We start from the raw sequence: 24001 nt of genomic DNA, 5'->3' as shown, positions 1-24001 counted from the left end.
GAAGGTAAGGGATGTTGTTCAGATATGGGGTAGACTCTGTGGCCCCAAATACTGGGAATCACTGTCGGGGTTCCCTTCTCTCCTCCTGGTCGGCTCTTTTGCTAGAACTCTCCAGAAGTCCTGGTAAACATGTTCAAAAATATTTTCAGAGAGATCCCTCAAAATAACACTGCTGCAGGAATTGGTTTCATCCATCCAGTCACTGCCGCAGCAGATCTTTATTGTTTCCCCTCTGAGCAATGGACTTTGTTAGGTGTTGGAGGAAACACAGAGCTAGTTTCTGTCCTCAGGAACAGAGGCTGTGCCCCCTCCCATGGGGATACCAAGGCACACAGACATGCATGTGACAGTAGGAGCGGTGTGAAGGTCTGCGTTCAGAGTCTGCATAAGAGGTCCCTCCAGCCACTGGCCCACGGAAGGAAGGCTCCTCAGAGGAGGGGCATTGAGTGGAGAATCCAGGGATGGGCAAGGTGGCAAGGGGTGAAGACTGGGAGAGGTGAGGAGCAGGACTCTTCCGACGTAAGAAACCCTAGGAGAGGGGAGAGAGACGTGGAGCAGCAGAGAAAGTTCCTGTGTGTCTTTATTTCCACTAGGTGAATCTCTTTCCCTGTGTCTTCCTGTGCCCCCAAAGAGACAGTCTGCTTCTATCTGAAGAACAGCAGCAAGGTCTAGAGCCCTGCTAGAGGCAACGTATCAGCTGAGCCGGGGTGGAAGGCACTGGCCCATCCAGCGAGCCATACTCCGCTCTTCAAGTAGATAGGTGGGACACTGTGGGTGCCACCTGTTGCGAACATTACCAGATGTGATCGTGTTGGGAGGTTTGCTTTAGCTGTTTTACTTTGGTCTGTGGGGTGGGCATCTATTGGGGAATGTATGTGACGTAAAAAAAAGCATCATTAAAAAAGCCACCTGTTTTAAAGGCAATTTATTGGGTTTTCTGTACTCTCAGTGAGTCCATAAATGAGAATGATGAAGGGTTCCCCGAGTGCCAGGCCCCAGGCTAAGCTCTGGACATACCAAAGAAAGGCCCAAACAGACTCTTTCCCTAAGGCTCGCACAAAGGATCAATCGGGAAGCCTCCGCAGAACGTTGGAGAGAGGGAAGGCCCTCCCGAGGATCGAGGAATCTTAGCTGAATCCTGGAGAAAGGCAGGATCGGAAGAAATGGTGGCAGAGGGGCCGGGAGCCAGTGTGAGGAGCAACGCGGAGCCTTCCGGCTGGACTCGAGGAGATGTGGGTAGGAATGTGGAAGAGGAGCGGAAAATAGGGATAGACCCGCTTTGCAAAGTTTCCTACTAGAGGCAGGAGCGCATGTTCTGAGAAAGAGAGCGGCAAATGCAGCAGACAGTCTGAGAACCGCTGAGTAGGCCTGAGAAAAGAACAAGGCCATGGCATTTGGCAAGGAAGAGTTAACTCATTGATAACTCGGGACAGTGCAGTGGCAATGTAATGCTGAGCCTTCCGAGAGGTAAGAAGAAAGGGAAGGGAAAGGAAGTGCAGACAGATAGCAGCTGATGGCGGCTTTTCCTAGGAGTCTGTCAGAGAACCAGAGGAAGCTGGGAAGATAACTTGGGAGGGGGCAGGGCCTAGCGAAGGTGGTTTTTTAAAGACTGGGGCAGATTTGGGCATGTTTTGAAGGCAGTTGGGAAGGAACCAGTTGAAAGGAAGAGTGAAAATTAGAGAGAAGGGATGATTGAAAGGATAATCTGCTGGAAAGGACTGGAGGCTATGGGATCAAGGGCACTTGGAGAGGAGCTGGCCTCGTGAGGCTATTTCATTGTCATGCTCTGGGGGAAAGGATGAGGAGGAGAAGGGGAGAAGAGCCAAAGGCCACAGCTGAGAGAAGGGCAGGAGAAGGCTTGGAAATGATCAGGAAGGAACACAGGGACTGCTTTCTTGCAGTGAGGGCCCAGTGGCAGCTGAGGGCAGTTGGAGAGCATGATTCTGGAATAGCCCCAGCCTGCCTGGGGCGGGGGGGATTCTCTATCCTCCTTCAGTGTCTGGTGAGTAGGAGCAGAGGAGGAGAAGGATGAGAGTGATTCAGGGCTGAGGCTTGGCAAGGGCTCAGTGGAGAGATGACGGGGGCGAGGATTCAAGAACAGCGACCAGGGCAGAGTAGAAGTGACTGGAGGGAGAAGGAAAAGAGTGAAAGCAGCCTAGGGGGGACAACCTGAGGAGAGGAACCAGGAGAAGGAGCAGGAGGGCCGAGGTGCACAGAGACGGGGAATGATGGGAGCTCTTGGCCAGAGTCAGGGGCTGAGTTTCTAATTAGGGAAGCAGAGCACTTGGGGGTGACGCTGAGACCGAGTGGGGCCCCTCCCTGTGGGAGGCTCAGGTGGAAGGGAGGAGAGGGCTTTAATGAGGCTGAGGAACAAAAACCTTCTGGAATCTGAATGTGAAAGTCTCCTTGTGCCTGAGCAGGAGCTGGGAGCCAGAGAAGGACCAATGGCCTGGGAAGTGGTATGCTCCAGCCACCATCATTTGGAGTGGGGAGAAAATTGTGACTGAGTGGGTTTCAGAAGAGGAAAGGCTTCTGAGTGAGAGTCAAAGAGCAAGTCTGGAAGCAGTGAATGGGGTCCCAGGACTATTCTGACTCCGGGATCAGGAGGCGGGATAGAAATGCAGGCAGTATTGGCCGCCAGCAAGGCGGTGCAGCAGAGGGCACCATCTGTGAGGGTTAGCACAGGGCTCAGGGTTGGGTCAGTGCTCCAGCCCAGGTGAGAGGTGATGATGGGGTCTGTACTAGGGGGTGGCTTGTGAATGGAGAGAAGGGGCATAGACGAGACCTGCTGGAAAGATAAAAATGAGAAGATTTGGCAGAAGATTGTGGGCTCTCCAAAAGTATCTTCAAGATACTCTGTGGATTAGCATCTACTAAAAAGAAAACCCCAAAATAAACAAACAAAAAATAACTTCACAGCCTCCAAGCCATCACTGCTGTATTTACTTTTTCTCTAGCCAACCAGAGAGTACAATTAGCGCAAAAGAAAAACATTTAATCAAATAACTTGTCATTAAATAATAAGATTACTGCATAGGAATCAACAAGTATTTCTTAAGTGCCTACTATGTAGAGAAAAATAAAAAAGAACCCCTTCTCTCAAAGAGCTTCCATTTCAATGGCAGATACACTATGTCTGGCACATGGTAGGCACTTAAGAAATGTATATTGAGGGGGCAGAGTCAAGATGGGGGAGTAGAAACAGGACTTCCTCAGGGTTCCAGCTCTCACCTCCTCCAATTCATGTAAAAGGTGGCTCTGAAAAAGCTTTGGAGCTATAGAACCCACAAAATGACCTAACCTCCCACTGAGGACAGCCCAGCAGGCTGGCAGCAAGTGGCCAGCACATCGCTCTGGGAGCCTATCCCAGCCCCTGGAGAGCCCGAGGTTTTAGCCCCAGGGTGGCTGGAGGGACTTCAGATCACCAGGAGCTGTAGCAGTTTCCACAATTATCAACCCATAGATGCAAAGGACAAAAATGAGAGGTCAGTGCAGTGGGGACTTTGGGATCCAGTAGTTGGGAGTGTGGTCCACACTTATCCCCAGGAGCAGGCTGAGGCGCCATGGCCCTGCAGCTGCAGCCACATGGCAACTTCAGCTCCTGGCCTGCAGAGTTTAGGGGTTCCGAGCAACCAGTCTGAGGGGCAATTGCTCTTGCTTTAACCTGCTTGGATCTGGATTGCAGTCCAGGGTGGGGGTCCTGGGGTGTGTGACCAGCTTGCCAGAGCATATGGAGGCCTCAGAGAGGGCACCTAACTAATAGCTTTGGCAGCTGAGAAAACCCCGGCATTTGGAATGAAGCTCCCCTGTCTGGTAGCGAGTGTTACTGTGGCAAAAAGCCCCAAAGTCAAGTGATTGAGTGGCAACATAAGTAAACAAGGGAAGCAAAGCAAACAGAGGAATCCAACATTAGAGTCCTATTTTGGGGACAAAAAGGATCAAAGCATGGAACAGGAGGAAGACAGTGAAGTCAGAACTCCTGCACCAAAAGCTTCCAAGAAAAATATGAACTGGTTACAGGCCATGGAGTAGCTTAAAAAGGATTTTGAAAATCAAATAAGAGAATTGGAGGAAAAATTGGGAAGAGAAATGAGAATTATACAATAAAATAATGTAATGAGAGTCAACAACCTGACTGAAGAAAATAACATCTAAAAAATAGACTAACTCAAATGGCAAAAGAGCCTCAAAAAGGCAATGAGGAGAAAAATACCTTAAAAAGCCGAACTTGCCAGATGGAAAAAGAATCTCAAAAGCTCACTGAAGATAATCATTGCTTCAGAATTAGATTGGAACAAATGGAAGCTAGTGACTATGAAAAAATAGAAGGTAGTTTGAAATATCTCATTGGGAAAACCACTGACCAGGAAAATAGATTCAGGAGAGATAATTTAAAAATTATTGGACTACCTGAAAGCCATGATCAGAAAAAGGACCTAGAAATCATCCTTCAAGAAATTCTCAAGGAAAATTGCCCTGATGTTTTAGAACCAGAGGGCAAAATAGAGGTTGAAAGAATCCACCAATCACCTCCTGAAAAAGATCCCAAAAAGAAAACTCCTAGGTATATTATAGCCAGATTCTGGAATTCCCAGATCAAGGAGAAAATATTACAAGCAGCCAGGAAGAAACAATTTGAATATTGTGGAAACACAATCAGGATAACATGGGATCTGGCAGCTTCTACACTGAGGGATCCAAGGGCTTGGAATATGATATTCTGGAGGGCAAAGGAGCTGGGATTAAAACCAAGAATCACCTACCCAGCAAAACTGAGTATCATGTTTCAGGGGAAAATATGGTCATTCAGTGGAATAGAGGACTTTCAAGCATTCTTGATGAAAAAATAAGAATTGAATAGAAAATTTGACATTCAGATACAAGAAGCAAGAGAAGCATGAGAAGGTAAACAGGGAAAAGAAATCATAAGGAACTTATCAAAGTTGAACTATTAACATTCCTACATGGGAAAATGATAATTGTAACTTATGAAACTTTTCTCAGTATGAGAATAATTGAAGGGAATAGAAATGTGTATATACACACAAATATGTCTATATAGGAAGGTATATGGGTGTATGAATAAATTTGTGAATGTGTGTATAGATGTGTACAAGTGTACATACATAGAAGGCACAATGGGAAGGGATGATACTTATAAGGTGAAATTAAGAGGTGAGAGAGGAATATAATGAGAGGAGATGGGGAGAGACAGATTGGGGTAAACTATCCTATATAGAAGAGGTAAGGGAAAATGGTTACAATGGAGGGGAAGAACAGGAAGTCAAAAGGGAATGGGTCAACCTTATTCTCATTGAATTTGGCTTAGGGAGGGAATGATATACACACTAAATACAGTATCTCACCCTACAGGAGAGTAGGGGGGAAGGGGATGAGAGGGTGATGATGGAAGGGAGGGCAGGCTGGGGGAGAGGGAAGTTGGAAGTACCCAATTTTGAAAAGGGACAGGATCAAAGTAGAGAACAGTGGGGGGGTGGGATAGGAGGGAGGGAAATATAGTCAGTCTTTTACAATATATCTGCTATGGAAATGTTTTGCATAGCTACACATGTACAACCTATACTGAATTGCTTATCTTCCCAGTAAGGGTGGGTGACAAGGGAGGAAGGGAATGAATCTGGAATTCAAAGTTTTAAAATCAAATGTTTAAAAAATATATATGCATATATATTATTATCAATATTATTTTACATGCAAATCGGAAATAAGATATACAGACACTAGGGCATAGAGATCCACTGTGCCCTACTGGAAAGTTGGAGGGGGTATGGGAGAAGATATGGGAGAGAGCAGATTGGAGAAGGGGATATCCAGTGGGATCGCTATTTTGGGGTGGTGAGTAGGGGAAAACGGGGAGAAAATTTGTAACTCAAAATCTTGCGGAAATGAACGATATAAACTAGAAGTTAATAAAGCATTTGATAAAAAAAAGAAATGTGTATTGATTGAGAAACGACATGTACATGAAATAGGTAGGCACAAGATAGCTACAGAGTAGGAGGAAAGTCACCTTAGAGGTGAGATTCTTAGTGGCTGGGGGACTAAGAAAGGCCTCCTGCAGAAGGTGTCTTCTGAGCTATCTTTAAGAAAACCCAAGATTCTGAGAGGTGAGGAGGGAGAGTATTCCAGGAAAGGAGGGTTTCAATTCAGAGACATGGAGATGGGAGACAGAGCCAGTAGGAAGTGTTAAGGTAAGCAAATCAGTTAGGCCACCAACAAAACAGGGTGTAATACGTGAGAAGATTGGAGAGCAGGGAAGGGCTTTAAATACCAAACAGAGAAGGTTATTTTTCATGCTATAGGAAGTGAGAAAACACTGGAATTAAGTAAGTGTGTGTGAATGTGTGTATGAGTGAGAGAGACACACAGAGAGAGACAGACACATACAGAGACAGACACACAAGGAAAAGCCTCCTTGCATTTTAGCAATATCAGTTTGACAGCTGGATGGAGACTTAGATTGGAATAAGGGGTACAGTCCTAACTTAACATTGCTCCTTTTGGGAGCACGATTTTTCACAAATGCACACACCATCAAGAGGAAGGCAAGGCACACAGAGGGATCCTAGCCCAGGGGCACACGTGCACATGCAGAGAACAACTCCCACCCCTGGTACTGCACGTGCATACCGCCTCTTTAGGCTTTAGGGGATGGAGGTCATGGTCCTCAGTCCAAACCAGCCACCTAATTGCTGGTTAAATACTGCTTTCCACCTACTTGGGCACCTCTCCTGGGAGTGTGTGTCGTGTGTGTGTGTGTGTGTGTGTGTGTGTGAGTGTGTGTGTGTGTGTGTGTGTGTGTGTGTAAGGAATTAAAGGCCTTGTACTCCAGCCCCACCATTTTAGAGACAAGGAAACTGAGGCACACAGGAGCTCGATGAGTCGCGCAGGATCCCATCGCTAGTTCAGTGTGTGGCTAGGGTCGCCCTCACCACTCTCGCTTTGATTATGCGTTTGTGGAGAACAAGCCCCCTTTGATTTAGTCTCGTATTTTGCCAGGAAAAACGCTCACTGTCTGCAAACGGTAGCCGTATTTAGAGACAAGTTCTCTCGCCTTCCCCTGACCACCTTTCTCTCGGCTCCCCGTCCTTCTGTGAACTGTTCTCTCTGGGATGCTGAGAGTCCAGGGCTGGAGCCGGAGTTAGGAAAACCCGGGTTCCCGTCCCAGCTTTGGGGGCTGTGCGCCCTTGAGCAAGTCACCTCAATTCCCTGTGCCTTGCTTTCCCCATATGTAACAGGGCCATAACACCTGTAGGAGGGGAAGGAAAAGGAGGCAAAGCTTCGGCCAGGAAACTGATTCCAGGCCCCCTGCCACGCAGCAGTCGCCGCAAGCAGCCCTCGTTAGACAGGCGCTCAGGCGCGGTGTTCCGCAGAGATCGTTGGCCGCTTCAAACTCTAATTGCCCTGGTGGGGGGGTGGAGGGGCCGGGGGCGGGGAAGAGTTCGAAACCTGCCTCTGGGGCTCCTCGCCTAGGCCCCGGGGGCAGCCTTGTTTTCCTTGCTGTAGTTTACCTGAAATCGGGCGTTTCCTTCTGCAGAAAAGACGCCGAATCTTGGCCCCTTCCTTTTCACAAGGGAGGCCCAGCTGCACAAAACGAATAGATTCCGGAACGGGATTTGAACCCAGGGTCTCTACAAATTCAATACCCTTTCCCCTAGTCAGAGACAAGTCACTCCAGGAAGCTACAATGCCTCCGAAATGTCCCTTTAAATGACTGGGAAAGGGACCAAGGCTTGCAGCTCACGTTAACTCAGGCCCGAGCCTCGGCTAGCTTTTCTTGGGAGAGCCTGGAACTCCGAGTGCCGCCTGCCATAGGGCCCACACTGACCTTGGGTCGAGCCCCTGGCTGCACTGCGTTTACTTTTCCTTTCTGGTTTTTTTTTTTTTTCTTTTGAATGAAATAGGGTTAAGGGGGAATCTTATAAGGTCTCCCATTCAATGAAACACACGACCTTCCCGGAAGGGGGGCCTCTTCACCCTTATCTTTGGGGTTGTCAAAGAGGTGGCCGTGGCAAGAGTGTAAGCAGTAAAGTCAGAGGGCCTGCTTCCTACTGGTGTGAGCCTGGGCAAGTTATTTACCCCGGCTGGCCTCAGTTTCTTTAGTCGAATGGGGAGGGGAGGAAGAGTAGTAAAGACGAGCGGTTGATCCAGCTCCATGAACTCTCTGAACCTCAGTTTCCCTGCTTGTAAAACAGGGTCAACTCAATCCTTGCACTGCCAGCCGCCAGTGCTGTTGGGGGGGGGGGGGGTGCTCGGGGAGAGGAGTCTGCCCACCCTGGGCTGGCACCCCTTCCCGCCCCATTCCCCCTGCCTTCTCCACCTTCCCGCCTCGAAAGTCCGGGGCGGGGAGGCGGGGTGGGAGCCCAGGACTCCCCGCGCGGGAACGAACGGCCCGCATACTTTCCCAGCCCGGGCCAGTCAACTTTGAGTCCCCGAGAAGCAGCTGGAGGGGAGGCTAGGAACTTGCGCGCCCCCCGACCAGCCTCCCCCTGTGAGCGTGGAAAGGGGGGAGGGCCCCCCACTGAAGGAAACAATGTAACCACTGCTGCGAGGCCAGGCGAGGCGAGGCCCGGACGGCCGTCCCCTCCCATTGCTCCACCGCCTTGTCCATTAGACGCCTTTCCCCGCCCTCCCGGCTCTTTTTTTTTCCCATTTTCATTCCGGGGCCCGCCGCCCGGGTCTTTTTGAGCTCCTCTCCCTCCCTCGCTCCCTCCCTCTGGAGGCAGCCCTGGCCCTGCCCCTCCCCCTTGCCCCGCCCCCCCCCCCCCCCCCCCCCCCCCTCCCCCCCTGTTCGACTCTCCTCAATTGCCTTGCCCTCCCTGGGGCCCTGCCACCCGTGCCCTCCCTGCGCTGCGTCGGGCGGCGCTGCTGCTGTGGCTGCGGCCAGAGGCGCGGGGGCAGCGGGGGCGTAGCGCGGCCAGCCCGCCCGGGTTGTCGGGGCAGCGGTAGGGCGCGATGGTAGAGGAGCTTCGGAGGAGCGGCTAGCGGCCGCCATGGAGCCCGGGGGCAGCGGCGAGGGCAGAGAGGGGCAAGGAGACAGGATGGAGCCCCGGCCGGGGGCCTGCCAGTACGCCCATGTGCAGCTGCAGGGGGGCGCACCCTGGGGCTTCACTCTTAAGGGGGGGCTCGAGCACGGCGAGCCTCTCCTCGTGTCCAAGGTAAGCGAAGGCGGCCCGGCTTCGGATGGGCTGGCCCGGGCTGATGGGTAGGCGGGCAGTGGGCTCGGGGCTCAGGGCAGGCAGAGGGCGAGGGCGGACCGAGGGGGCAGCGCTCAGACTCGGCCAGAGGGTACCTCTAGCCCCCCGCCGAACCGTCGGCCTCCCTCTAGCCCTGGGAAACCACAGACTCGGCGGGCGAGCGTGCCTACATCTACACATAGACACAGAACATCAGTGCCTGCCTTCAGACTAGGGCTGAGAATGGGGACTTGGAAGCACTTAGGGGCGGCCCGGGGTGGGCCGGCCCGGTCAGAGGGACCGAGGGGCAGCGGGGCAGCGAAGCTAGAGTGGGACCTCGGAGACAGCCCTCACCCAGAGTTGCAGACGGGGGGGGGGGGGGGGGGGGGGGGGGGGCGGGGAGGGAGGAAGCCGTGCCCCTGACCTCCGCACACACAGCCACTCCAGAGCGGGCTCTAGGAGAGCCCGAAGCTGAGCTGCTGGCCAGCCCCCGCGGCTCCTGCTCGGCTGCCTCGGGACGATGCGTTGCCCCAGCTCAGCCCGGAGTGGTCTTCTCTTCCCAAACTGCCTGCTTCCCGGGGCACGACTAAAGCCGAGAAGTTGACGCGCCCCCTCGCGCACTCCCTCTCTCGATCGCGTCCGCTTCCATCCCTTCTCTTGCCCTTGTGATTCTTGCCTGGGTTCACAAGTTACAAAGTGAGGAGAAGCCTAGGGCCGAGCAGCCCAGCTGTGCTGCCGCTGGCGCTGCGGCTGCTTCTGCAGCCTTAGTGTTTGTTTGTTTTACGGGACTGGAATCTGCTTGAAGCCCCCCTCGGCAGGGGGCAGGGGAAGAGAGCTATGAAATGGAGAACACTTCGTGTTTGTGTGTGCGCGCGTGTGTGTGAGTGTGTGTGTCTGTGTGCGTGTATGCGTGCGTGCGCGCGCGCACGGGGTGGGGGGGCTTGCTCTCTTTTGGAGGGAGAACACAGTTCACCTAGAGGAATCGCATGGAGAGAGAGGTTAAAGATTCTAGGCTAAACAAACTTGCTAACCGTCCCAATGCCCCCAAGAGCGAGACAGATTCCGGAGGCGAGGCGGCTAAAGAGTAGAGAGCCGAGTTTCAAGTGAAGACGTGGGAGCCGGGTTAGCTGACTCTCTCAACAAGGAACAAAGCTGCTCCCATTTATTTCTAACCCCCAGCCCCCCTGGCCGTGCCTCACACCATTACTTCCTATCTTGATCTGGTCTGGTCTGGCCTCGGGTTATTAGGAGCCCACCAGTCTGCCCGGGTCAAGGCTGTTCCAGGACAGTTCCGTACGGAGGGCAGGTTGGCTTTGGTCATTTGGCACCTCCCGGTGGTGGAAGCCTTGGGGAGGAATTCTAATCTTCAACTTGGAAAATAGCCAGCCCTCAGCCATGTCCAGGAAACACTAGCCCATGGTTTCTTACTCTGGAGTTCAAGGGGTCCCTGGATGGATTTCTAGGAGTCTGGAAACTGAGTTTCAAAATGATTGTTTTGCCGTACAAAGGACTTCTCTCTGTTTTATTTCATGCGTTAAAACCCTTCTTTTGAGAAGGGGTCCATTCCCCAGACTGCGGAGAGGTTCAGAACAGGAGGAAGGTAAGGCAGGCCTGGCATCCAGACTCTTTCTCTGGCCCTGCTCTTGAGATCGTCCCCCCACAGAGCCAGATCTTCCTGCAGCTCACCGAGGCTCCCAGCTTCCCTGATCTAGACCTCCCATTTGGAGAATAGGTATCAAAACAATGTCCAACTTTATGTATTTGGAGGGGGCATAGCCCCTTGGTGAGTAGTTCCTCTATGCTAAAGTTCTTCTTTACCAAGGTTCTGAACTATGTTGTTGACACCTTGGACATCATGGACCCTTCCTTCTGACTTCTCCCAGGGCATGGCTCTCTCTTCAGAGCTGGAGTTTGCAGTCTTCGGTCCCGGGAGTGGGGATGGGGGAGGACTGTTGTAGTTGCTACCCAAGACTGGCTCCCCTTCCCAATCTGGAAACCCCTCTAGGATCAGGGAGGAGTGTGTGTCTGGGTAGGGGGCTCCCCAGCAGTCTGTGGTCTGGACTGGAGAGGAAGGGAGGGGGTAGGATTAGATGAGGCAAACCCACGTAATGGCCCAGGCAGTTGGAAGAAAAAGGGCCTTCTGCTTGGAGATGGCTAGCTAAGATACACTTAGTCCTGTTCTAAGGTGCCTCGATGTTCACAGAATCCCCTAGGTTAGCCATTCAGTCAACCCCCTTCTTGCCTCAAACAAACTGGTCCAGGGATTTAGCACTGCCCCTCCCCATCCTCTCCCCTCAATCTCTGGGGCCTCCCTTCTGTGTACACCATCTGTGCTCTCATTAAGTGTGGATTTATTGACCTCCGATGACAGGAGTCTCCAAACTTTGGATGGCATACTACTTATAAAATATTCTTGGGCATGCCCTGCTAATATGAGTATCCTTACCTGTTTGTAAGTTATCTGCAGGGACATTATAAGACTTGCACAAAAAGAATTGAAAAGGATGAAACAATATTTGATCCCTAGAAGCAATAGGGAGCCCTGCAGAGATGATGGGCCTTTGGGGAGGGCAATGAGCTCTGGGATCTGAGATATTATCTTTATCTGTTTTTTTGCCCCACCCCAATATGAAGTGGGAAAGGAGCTAGGATCTTACTTTCTGGTCACTGACCCAACTCACAGAGCCTGCTCACTGAGGGGCACCGGGGTGGGAGGGGTGAGGGGCAGATTTTTCCCAGCAGCACCTGCATTTAGGTGTCCAGGTAGGGTCATCACTGCTTTAGAAGAGGAAGGTGGGAATTTGCACAGCCCTAGGAGAGGAGCAGAGAGAGGAAGGGATGAGTCCAGGGTGGGTGTGGCCATGTTGGAGGCTAGGATGGGGCTCATCTTCCCACCCTCTGATTGGTTAATCCACATCCTTTGGGATGGGTCCTAGGTTGGGCCACCTCTGAAAGACTGATGTCCTGTGGGATTGTAAACAGTTGGAGGTCAGAGATTTTGCCGGTTTGTCTCGGCATCTTCCATACTAAGCATCTAGTCCTTGTTTGGAGAATTAAAATGAACAGAAGGCAGGTGTAGGATCCTGCCCCTGACTCAAAGTCTGGCCGAACCCTTTGCGTTCCACAGGCTGCTGTCACTCTTTCCTTCCGTCTCCGAGGATGGCCTGCCTACACGGTCTTTCTCAAAGGGGAAGGAGTGAGAAGAGCAGTGGGATGCAACGGAGAGGCCATTCTCCCAAGAAAGGAGGCTTCTGGGATGGGTGGAGTAGCGTTAGTGCTGGGAGAGAGGAGGGAGGACTTCCTCCCAGTGGCTCCTTGGGAGTAGGGTCTGTGGGTTTAAGAGGACTTGTGGGATCAAAGCCCTTTCCATTTTACAGAGGAGGAAACTGAGGCATGGGAGGTTGTGCCCAAGATTCAAACTCCAGGCTTTCAATGGCTCAAGCCACACCATCGTTCCTTCCCCTGTCCTCTGCTGATTGTCCCATGGCCTGAAGGTGTGCAAAGCATGCTGGGAAAAGTACCAGCCAAGGACCAAAGAATTCTTTAGAGGGAGAAAAGCAGTCATTTGGGATGCTTTCTTGTGGGGCAGGCTAGGATGTTGCCTCCGGACATGGGAAAGGATCACCCTGTGTCTGGGGACTGGCTTATGGGAGCGGTCTTGAGAAAGACAAAGCTTTTGGGTTATTGACCATCTGGCATGGGTGTCACAGACCTTGGTCTGAGTTTTCTCCTTAGTTACAAGAACTGGCCAACAACCTACTCCCAGGAGGGAGGCCCCCCACTTCTTTGGGGATGTCCTGCTGGGACACAGGAAATAGAAGGGAATGAGCCTTTCTAAAGCACCTAAGTGCCAGGCACTGTGCTGTGTTACTCACAAATTGATCTCATTTGCTCCTCAACAACCCTGGGAGACAGGCGTCAATAGGATCCTTATTGTACAGTTGAGTAAACTGAGTCAGGCAGAGGTTTAGTGACTTACCTAGGATCACCCAACTAGTAAGTGTCTAAGGGTGGATTTGAACTTGGGGCTTTCTGACTCCAGGCCCAGTGCTTTCTCCACTGTGGCCATTGCCACTGCCTCTGGTAGGGAGCTTCTACCTTGGAATCGTGGGACCTCAGAGATTGCATAGTCCAAGCCCCTCCTTTTATGCTGGAGGGGCCTGGGGGCCAGGGAGGGGAGGGGCCTGGGGGCCAGGGAGGGGAGGTGCTGGGGGCCAGGGAGGGTAGGTACCTTGTTCAAAGGCTTGCTCCACTGGTACACTTTGTACCTGGAGTCTGCCTCTTCCTCAGAAAACTGTAGGCAGCGTCTGGGTGTACCTGAGAAGCCCCCCCGCCCCCAGCCCAAGATTCAGGTTTCCCTTGAATATGATTGGTGGTGTGGCCAGCGGGTTTGGGGTACACTTCCCTTCTTCCCTTTTTCCCAAGGCCAGGCTGGGTGGGGCTGGAAGGTTCCCATCACTTCACTGGGAGTTTCCTGAGTGTAGGGAGGTACTAATTCTTTGCTGCTCTCCAGAGACTATTCTCTGCCTCTCTGTCTCTTTCTTTGTCTCTGTTTCTCTCTGTCTCTGTTTCCCTGAGTGATTGTTAGAAAGCCTCCCTAGCTTGGCCTCCTGTGGGTGGGGTGGTTTTTACCTGGCCCAGTAGAGCATCTGGGAGTGGGGCAGAACATGTGGACTCTGGAGAGAGATGGGTCTGAAAGGAGCCCAGGTCGTCTCCGGTTCTGCTCTGTCTCACTCAGGGCACAGCCTTTCAGGCATGGGTATTCACTTAGTGAAGCAATGTGCCATATTGGTTGGAGGGTTAGGCTTGGACTGTGTTTGAGTCTTGCCTCTGAAACTTACCAGCTGTGTGACCCTGGATGAATTGCCAAACCTCTCTGAGCTTTGGCTTTCTCATCTGTAAAATGGGCATGAGGACACCTGTTAAACTTACCTCACTAGGGCTCTGATGAGCTAATCTCTATAAAGTCCTTTGCAGCCTTTAAAGGGCTTGATCAATTCCTGTTGCTACTACTATTATTAAGAGTGATGGGGGGGAGGGTTCAAAATCCAGAATGTAGCAAGTGGTCAAGAAATTCCTCACTTGCCTGGACAAATCCCCGGGGAATGCAGGTATTGTCTAACAAGTGCTGGCTTCTCACCCCAGGACCTCAGTTTCCTCATTTGTAACATGAGGAGCTGGACTAGGTGGATTCCGGAGTCCTGTCCAGCTCTTCATGGCGGGCCTCTCCTGACTTGCCTCCATCAGGCCCTCTATCTATTTGGAATGCTAACAGCCCTTCTCTGTCTAGGTTAAGGGGGTGAACCTAGGAGAGTATATTGGCCTATTATATGCCAGCCTTCAGACTCTAAGATACAGCAAATCTGAAGTCCAGTGTTGTCTCTACTACTGGGGTATCTAGGGCAACTGTGGTTGTCCAACCATTGGAGGAGCTTAGAGAACCTGGATTCAGATTCTGACTGTGTCACTCACTACCTCTGAAAGTCACCTGACCTATTCTTCCTCAGCTTCCCCTTTTGACGGCTCTTCTAGCTCTCATGCCATGACATCAGCCAGGCAGGATGTTTGAGGTATCTTGGGTCAGGGAGAATTTGTGTCCTTGCTCCCTGGACTTAAGAAGGAAAGGCCCATAGGAAGGCCAGAGAGTGATCCTGAGAGAACCCAGAGGGTACAATCAAGAGACTGTTAGGTTTGCTATTATAAAGGCCTGAATTCCAATTCACACTTTTCTCTGAGTCTGTTTCCTTTTCTGGAATAGTGTCTCTACCTGCAGGGCAGAGGGCAGAACCGGAAGAAAATGTAATTGGGAATATTTAGTAAAATAAATAAAAGTACAGTAGGCGATAGATGATGCTAACGTGGTTTTCTAAGTGACTGTGCTGGCAGGGACCCGGGATTCTGGACCCCTTTAGAGGGCTTGACACCATTGCTGTAGATTATAGAGGCTCAGTGGGAGCTGGGGAAGAGGATTTGTTCCCCCATCCCATTTTCTAAAAGGCCCAATGAGCCTCCTCCCTCAACGGTCTGTAGTGGGGCCCAAAGCTTGAAGGCACTTCAAAGGGGCCAGAGGAATGCCAGTTAGTGTGTGAGTATTGACATTCACTGGGCCCCCTTTATGAGTTGCTAGAGGGGGCCAGGGGTGATGTGATGGGAAAAAGGCCTTGGTCGTGTACCCTGGGAGAGGCCCCTCATGTCCAGGGAAGGGGATGGCTTCTTGAGAAGCCCTCATTGTGGTGTTTCTTCCTGAACCGAACTTAGCCCCTCTCCTTTACCAAGCTGACTTCTGCTGCTCTCCCCGATTCCCTTGTGTTGACCCTGCTTGAGTCGGCTGGCCCTTTCCCTGTTGCTCTGGCTAGGTTCCTGGGCTCTGGTGGCAGCACAGAAGGCCCAACCTGCTTCTGCTTTTGCACCCCTCCAACCCCAGGCAAACAAAAGAATACAGCTCCAGCTGAAAGACACTTGATCTTGCCTTTGGGGGGATTTGGGGGGGGGTGGAAATGTTCCCTCCCCTAGAAATTTCTTAAAAGGGAGTGGAGAGGCTGGGTTCAGTGGCACTGGAGTGATTATCTTGAGGAAACAGCCATGTGGCCCCAGTTAGGTTTCTTCAGAACCAGTGGCACCACTTCTGAGAGGGGTGTAGGCAGAATCCCCAAGGGCTTCATCACTAGACTGCCATGGCCTTAAGAGGGGACCCCAAAACAAACATTCCCATGTACAAAACACTGGGCTGGATGGTTCTGTCCCAATCCTCAAAGAGTTTTTTCTCTAGTGGGGAGGATGGGGAAGGATGCCTCATGAGCATCAGAACTGTTACATCTGGTAGTCCAAGGCCAGAACATCAGTTACCCACCCAAGGAAGTGTTTGGGGGACTCAAAGGAGGAAAGGCAATCCCGATGGGGCCCGAGCTGGCATTGAAGCTAGCAATCTTGCAGGTGACTAGGAGTGAGGGCATTCCAGGCACGGGAACAGTGAACTGTGGCTTGGAGACAGGAGAGCTGTGGGCACTGGGAGTTGGCTTGGAGTGATAAGTTCTGGGAAATCCATGATGACAAGCTCTGCGGATGGGAGCTTTCGAGTTGAGTTGGCAAGCACCTACAGGGTCATCCACTCCTACCCCTCATGCTCTAGAGGAGAAACGGTCACCCAAGGAGGGAGGGAAGCAGGGGAGAATTGGACCTGCCACCCCTCTGTCCCCCCCTGACTTTTAGCATCAAGCGTCTAATCTTCATTGTGCTCATCCGGGGAGGAAGCCCTCCCTCCTGCAGTGTGGAAGGAACCTTTGAGGGAAGATTTGAAACATGTGTGGAATCGAGGCAGGGCTGGGCTTGAAAGCACCTGACTGTTGAAGGGCCCATCCCTTCCAAGGACAGCCCCCACTGCTTTGCTCCCTCCTTCCTCCCTTCTCCCTCCCCCTCTTTCCTTCCCTCTACTCTCCCTGGGCTGTGCCTTGGCTGGGCCAGCCCAGCTGCTGCTGGGGCCTCTGCCCCTCAAGCCCCTGCTGCAGGAGGCCTGGCCTAGTGGGGGGAGGGGGGCTAGAGAGGGAGGAAGAGCCTTGGGTTGGGGGAGGAGAGGGCCAGATGTGTGCAGGCAGCCCGAACTGGATTCCTGTAACCTTGGCTCTATGGGAAATTGGAATAGCAGGGCCTTGAGCTGAAGCCCTTGAAGGATTGCAAAGCACAGGAGGCCTCCTTGGTGGTTTTTCTGCCCATGACGCAAATGGTGCTCCTGGGGGCCTGGGGGCTGGGGGTGGGCCAGAGGAGGGGGGCTCCAGCAGCACCTTAGGGGACCAGAGGATTTTGGATTGGAGAAGATCTCAGAGCTCCTCCGGTCCAACCCCCTCACTTTGTGGACAAGGAGGAAATTGAGGCCCGGGGAGGGAGAGCAATCTGGCTGACATCTCGCAGCCTGTAAGCAGCGGACCCAGGCACTACTGTGTGGCAGACAAGTCTTTCTTCAGCTTCCCTACTTGAGCTGCTTTTAGTGGTTTGTTTTTTCCCTCACCCCCATTTGGGATGTGCCCACAGGGCCACTGACAAAAACCATCTTCTGGGAGAAGCTCCACAGCCCCTGGGCAGCACCCTCATGCACAGGGCCTGCCAAAAGTGCCAGGCCTGGGCTCAGTCTGGCAAGACCTGCATTGGACTCCCCCCTCTGACTCCTGCTTGGCTGTGTGACTCTGGGAAAATCACTTTCACCTCTCTAAGCCCCAGTTTCTTCATCTGATCTCTGTAGCACTCACCTCACATGAGTATTAGGAAGTGCCAAGAACTTGGCTGGCCTTGGAGTGCCCTAGGTATGGCTATAGTGACTCTCATTAGCATTGTTAATGCAGTCAAGGGCTTGGATTTGGGGGGTGGGTGGAAGGGAGAAAGTATTGAGGTGGCTTTTTCAGGTCTGGTCCCTGAGAGCTGACTCTGGGCCTGGCCAACTCTTCCTCACAGCTTTCTGAAGCCTAGCAAGGGGAGTTGAGGGTGGCAGCACTGCCCAGTGGGCTCCTCTGCCACCTGACCCTGGAGAAGACGGAACATAGAATGTTAGGTCTAGGAAGGCTGGAAGGAGGCTCAGAAGCCGGCAAGGCTAATCTCTTCATTTGCCACATGAGGAAACTGGGCCCCAGAGAGGAGAAGGGACATGCTTGAGGTCATACAGGCCAGTAAGTTGGCAGACCTCCTGAGGCCAGCTTTCCCACCCTGAGAGGTGAGCAAATGCTGAGCTAATGGCTCTTCTGGATGATTGGTATCCTGACTGCATAGACCCTGTTCCCTCTCCCAGAAATGCCCCGTTTGAATGAGGACTCTAACTCAGGGAGTTCACATGGACTGGCTGGGGGAGGGCTTTGGTGCCTCCCCCTTCTAGGCTCCCCTAGGATAAATACACTGAATGGAAAGAGTAGCAAATGCCTCAGGTGGGCAGGACACAGGCCCTTCTTCCTCCCATCCCCCTGGCATGTTTGCCTGGGCAGATTGCCAGCTGAGCTGGGCATTGGAGTCCAGGTGCCTGAGTAACTTGACTTTTCTTAGGGAGCCTTTCTAGGCTGCACTGCATGCTCTGGGTTAGTCCAAGGAGGGGAGGTGATCCCAGCACACGGGGTAGCCTAGATCCCAGCTGGCCTGCTTTTGTGTCTCATTATGTGCTCCGGGAGCCTTCCCCTTTTCCTTTTCATTCTTGTCAGATGCTGGGAATCTTGTTAGGTTCTCGTAGGTGCTGAGACTGACCTAGAAGGGCTGGGCTCCAGGCCTCCCTCCTTCACTTACTCCCTAGGTGCACCTGGGTCAGGGAGTCCAATCCTCTCAGCTCCAGGGTGTTCATCTGTAAAATTGGGATGAAACTGTGCATGAGCTCTACTCTTAAGACAAGTGGATCTATTCAAGCCGCTTTGCAAACTTGGAAGTAGTGCAGAAATGTCAGGATTCTTACCAAGAGAAGAGGTGGCCTGGGCTGGTGTCAGAGGCCTGGGTTCAAGTCCATCTCTGATACATCCGACCTATGTGTTGGATGAGACTCTGAATTTCCCAGGCTCCCTTTAGCTCCCTAAGACTAAAAGTTGCAGATAGTCAGGGCTTTTGATTGGTGGGGAATGGCCAGGTCAGCTGGGCCCAAAGGGGAGGGCCAATCCTTTCTGCTTTTTCTCCATTCATTGCCATGGGCTCATGTCACTAATAAGCCTACCATTTTGTGAAGTCTTGCCTAGGAGGTGCCAGGCTACTCTAGCACTGGAGACAGAAAGCTGACCCCAAAGGCAGGAAGCCCTGACTTCAAGTGCCACTTCTAACACATACTGACTGTGTGGCCCTGGTCAGGTCATTTAACCTCTCATAGAACAGAAATGGAGGCTAGCTATATAAGGATCCAGGCAGGCTTCATATTGACTTAGAAAACCACATATTTATAGATTTAATTTTTTGAAAAATGATGCATCAATGTGTTAAAATCCAGATAAGATCTCTCTTTCAGCTGGTTGGATTGTACCCGGGAGTGTTGTGGGCCACCCAATTGACACCTCTGGTCCAGGCCACTCTCTAAGATACTCTTATAGAGATATACCAGACAGAGTCCCTTGTAGCAGTGCAGTCCCAGACCTAGTCCCTATTCTGTTGTTAATAGCATGTATGGAGAAGAAGATGGTGGTGAGGCAGGTAAGAGGATGAGGAGGGGGTACAAGATCCTTCAGGTGCAGGATCTGGAAGGTGAGTGCTCTTGGGGAATCTCTGAGGCAGGCATGGAAAACCAGGGCCAGGCAACAGAAAGCCTTGGAGCTGGGGGATCTCTTGAATTCTGTCATGGAAAAGGAGGCTCAGAGTAGGGTTCTGGGCCCCTCTCTGCTCATGGGGTGGCCATTAAAGGTAGAGAGAAAACAGAACTGCCCCACTGCTGCTCTGGGGAATAGAACAACCTCGAGATTGAAAAGACCCCAACAAACATGCGTAACAGGAAATCGGTGCCCAAGATCAGTAGGGAGATAGAGAGCGTGTGGCTTCCCTTGGATGGCGTAGATGAATTCCATCCTCCAATTCTGACAGGTGGGATGACAGAGATGCTGCCAGTGACATTGGGAGGGTCATCATGGGTGGGAGGAGGGGAATGGAGTCCGGCTTCCTGGGCATATTCCACAGCAGGCTCTGTGCTTCCATGTTAGGTGGTCTGGGCACACGGAGAGGCAAGCCCCACGGCTCTCCTAAAGCCTGTCATTGAAGAAACGGCTGGAGAACATGGAGAAAGGAGGTTATTATTTATGATCATGAAGGGCCAGCCTTGTTTCAAGTATACATCATTTCCTTCTTTGGCAGAGCTGCTTGATGAGGGGAATGCTGCAGATCAAGTTTATCTCGATTTTTGGTGGAGAGATGGAGAGACAGGGATTATATGGATTCGGAGTTCATTAGATGGCCAGACTCCAAGAGGAGCTGGGAAGAGTTCACTGTCCACGTGAGGGGAGGTCTCCATGCCAGGCTCTGGGCTTGACATTCTTACTTGGGATTTAGATCAGGGATTTGATAGTATGCCCATGAGAGTCGCGGCTGGTGCACAGCTGCCCATGGTGTAGCTAACAGTTTACCTGCTGATTTATTTTAGCAAAACATTGAATAGTTGCCAGCGCCATTGTCATAAGCAGGATGGAGAACTGTGAGGTGGTCACGGTATTAGTAGGTGCGTGTGGAAGTGGTGGGATGCTCAGGCGCAAAGCGTCCTCATTTGGTATTTGGCGTCTGCTTGGAACGAGCTCTCCGGGGCTTTGTTATTGATGACCTAGTGGAAATACCAAACTCATCACATTTGAAGATGACCTCGAGTGGAGAACAATGGCCAACATTTGGGACGAGGACAGACAAAATCCAAGTCTAATAGGATGAACTCTCATAGGCTTCAATTGAGAATTTTACGTTGGGATTAACCCCTCCCCCCCCCAGCTATGTCCATGTGAAATGGGTGGGGGGGGGTCACTCTAGCATGCAGCTGAGAGAGATCTGGCGCTTCCAACTGGCAGCAGCGTTGGTCTCAAGCCCCAGTCTGATCAGAATTTTGGCCTTGTTGAGAGCTGCAGAGACTAGGCCTAGGTAGGTGGTAATCCTATTGTCTTCTGCCCTCGTCACATCCCACCTGGATGAAGTGTTGGTGGGCAGCTGTGGGCATCCCAGTTTAGGAAGCACGTTGCTAAGCTAGAGAGTGAACAGAGGGGGCATTGAGGCTGGGGAGGGACCTTCAGCCTGTGGCAGATAATGCTGATTAGCCTTAAGAAGAGAAGACTCAGCTTGTCATGTGCCCAACCTGCTCTCTGGAGAACTTACGCCTTTCAGCTCTGGAGCTGCCAGCTTGGGGCCTGTGTGGTCATCAGTGGGTGCACTGCATGGCCCACTCTAGCTAGTGGAGCCCATCGATGCTTCCTCCAGGCTCTGCTTCAGCTGTCTTATCATCTGTCTTATGAATATATTTCCCCGCCCCCACACACCATTTCTAGTTAAGTAAGGATTTGGACCTGGGCCCTTGGAGTCCGGTTCTGGCCATCTTTCCATTGCACCATGCAGCCTGCCTCTCTTTGGCTACCCTTCCCGCCTTCCTTCCACTTTTCCCTGTTCTTTTGACCCCTCTTTCTGTCAAGACCCAAATTTGGGGTCTCTTTTGGTTACAGCTGGCACCTCTGCTCTGCCTTGCCATGCCGCGGTCTTCACCAGGTGGCAGAGTTATAAAGAGAGCCTTGGAGATTGGAAGAGCCTATTGACAGCCTGGCACGTGTGGGCACTGGCACATACAGGCACTGGCACAGCAATGACTCGGCCTTCACCCAATTTCAGTTGCCTAGGCCGGTTAGGCTTTAGCTTGGTTGTTCCCCTCTGTGGTTTGAGGTTTGAGACATTGTATCTGGCCTGCCAAGTGCTTTGGGATCCTTGGCTATGTAAATGCCTGCTAGCCAACCAGTCAGTCAGTGAACTCACATTGCCTAAATGGCTCTTCTGGGCCTGAAACCATGCCCAGTGTTGGGAGACCCAGAGACAAAGAGGGCCACCGCTCCTGCTGTTCTCTTGGGGGAAGGGGGTGCAGAACAAATGTGAAGAGACCAATTCAAATAAAGCCTCTCGGAAGTGGGCAGGGTGGCTGGCATCAACATGCTTTCCATTCCCCCTTTGCTTGGATGGGGAGTGGGGGATGCCCTGTGACGACTCTGGTGCTTCCTGATCCAGAACTAGTGCCAGACAGTGGCAGCCTAGGGAAGGTGGCACTGAACTTTGGATCTGCTGACCAACCCTGTAGGATCTTCTCCCAAGGGACAGCCAAGCCAGAATGATCTTCTTTGGCCCAACTCTAGGGTGGACTGTGGCTTTTTCCCCTAGGCGGCTGCAAGGCGGCCCTGGAAGCCAGCATTCAGAAATGGGCTCAGCAGGTGCAGGCAGCTTGGGGGAGTCTCAGGCCATGGCTCTCCTGCCTGCCCTTCCTGGCCAGCTTCGTTGATCTAAACTGACTGTGGCACAAACGTCCACGTGACCTGTTCTAGATGGACCCAGACTGGCTTGAGGTGATCCCAAAGCTCACTAACTAGTCCTCTACTATTAAAATTTAGAACTTTTCCAGAAACTGAAGTCAAACTCACTCCCTAATACTCTATAAAATGTGGCAGGGGTACTTAATGCTACCTACTTTGCAGGGCCATTGGGAGGATAAGTTTACCTTACAACTCAATTGCTTGATCAGGTGTGTACTGTTCTCACAAACGGGTGTGGTTGGCAATGGTGAGCCATGGTAGTGGGTTCTTGAGCAGGTGACTAACCTGATAAAATGGGATTTTTGGAGGTCCCTTTGCCTGTGACCTATAGGGGAGCTGGCAGAGGGTGGCAGGCAGGGAGATCACTAGGAAACTTTTGCAGTAACAGAGGGAGAGGCAATCACAGAATTCTAGGACCTCAGATAAGCTTCCCCTGAACTGAGTGACAGTGGAGAGAAAAGGATGAATTGGAGAGACATCAGGAGGAAGAAATGCACGCTCTTGACAATTTCAATCTGAGGACTGAAGGAATGACTCCAGGCTCTTAACCTTGGGAGCCTGGAAGGATGCAGCTCGTTCACTGACAAAAATGGGGAGGCTGTGTGCCATGTGGTGAGTGGGAAACTGCTGGTGGCCTGCCAGAGGTCTCAGGAGCATTTGGGGGGAGCAGCTTAGTGTTACAGGCATCATTTGTTGGGTCCTTCTTGAAGCCTGGGATGTCAGGCTGCTGGAACCCTGGGAATGGCCATTACATGCACAGAAGAGAGATGGGGAGAGGGTCCTGGGCCTTCAGAGCTCCTGAGGTGAAGTTTGGGGGCTCACTTCCTCTTTGGGAGAAATGGCTCACCAGCCCCAGAGAAGCCATGTGAGGATCACGTTTGTGTTCCATTACATGTTCATTTTTTGTCATTTTATTTGGAGCCTGATTTTGAGCCTAGCACAGGACTATTAGTCTTGGGACAATCATCGTTAATTTAATCAGAATTATAGATTTTCTTGAAACATGCGATTGTAAGAGGTTTGCTGCATTTTTAATCATGATTCCATTATTATCCAGTGGCATTTTTTCTCCCCTGGCAGAACACATCTTAGCCATTTAAATGAAGCCAATGGAAGATGAACACGAATATAATAGGTTCATTTACAATGAAGTTGCCTGGAAGATGTCTCTTCTGTTAAGGGATGTTCAAACAAGTACTGGATCTTGGTATTCAATTTTCCTCCCCTCCTCCAAAGCCTGCCTGCCTACAGCCCCAGGGAGTATCTAGCATCCTGGATCAGTTAGTATCTAACATCTGGATCAGAGGATCCAGAGTGCTCTAGGGAAATGGGCCAGACTCAGTCAAAGCATGTCTCTGATAATGACCTGCAGAATTGAGGACTGGCCAAGGAAGTGGCTTTATCATGCAGGGAGGGTGAGGGACGGCAGACAGGGCACCCCAGGACTTAGGGCACATAGATAGTTAAAAGACCTAGAGGAAGAAAGGTGCTGAGGGAGAGGGAGAAAGAAGCTAGGCAAAAATGGCATTGGAGGAGAAGACGTGGATGCACTGCTAACTGTAGCAACAAAGGGATGTGATGGTACTTCTGTTGCTAGCTCCGAGTCAGGGGTGGGGGAGGGGACAGGCCCTGAAATACCTGTCTGTGTCTTCCTAGAAATTTTCATAGTTCTGTGCTGGGGGCCTTGAGCATGGTGTTGTGACAATGTTGTTGTTTTGTTGGCATTTTAGTTGTGGCCAGTTCTCTGTGAGGGTTTCCTTGTCAGAGATACTCGAGTAGTTTGCCATTTCCTTCTCCAGTTCATTTTACAAATGAGGAAAACTGAGG

At 51.7% G+C, this 24001-nt stretch overlaps 1 protein-coding gene across 1 annotated transcript in view; it reads left to right on the top strand.

Moving 5' to 3' along the window:
• Positions 1–8772: 8772 nt before the first annotated feature.
• Positions 8773–24001, top strand: part of SHROOM4 (shroom family member 4) — a 128300-nt gene continuing 113071 nt past the window's right edge. Inside the window, 1 exon segment of the mRNA XM_069062392.1 lies at positions 8773–9179. Coding sequence (XP_068918493.1) covers positions 9015–9179 — 165 coding nt within the window. The 5' untranslated portion in view covers positions 8773–9014.

This window comes from Petaurus breviceps, unplaced genomic scaffold (genome assembly GCF_028583685.1).
Source record: "Petaurus breviceps papuanus isolate PSGF00001 unplaced genomic scaffold, PetGlider_PUasm1.0 90451, whole genome shotgun sequence".
NCBI classification, from domain to species: domain Eukaryota; kingdom Metazoa; phylum Chordata; class Mammalia; order Diprotodontia; family Petauridae; genus Petaurus; species Petaurus breviceps.
This window is presented reverse-complemented; position numbering and strand designations above follow the sequence as displayed.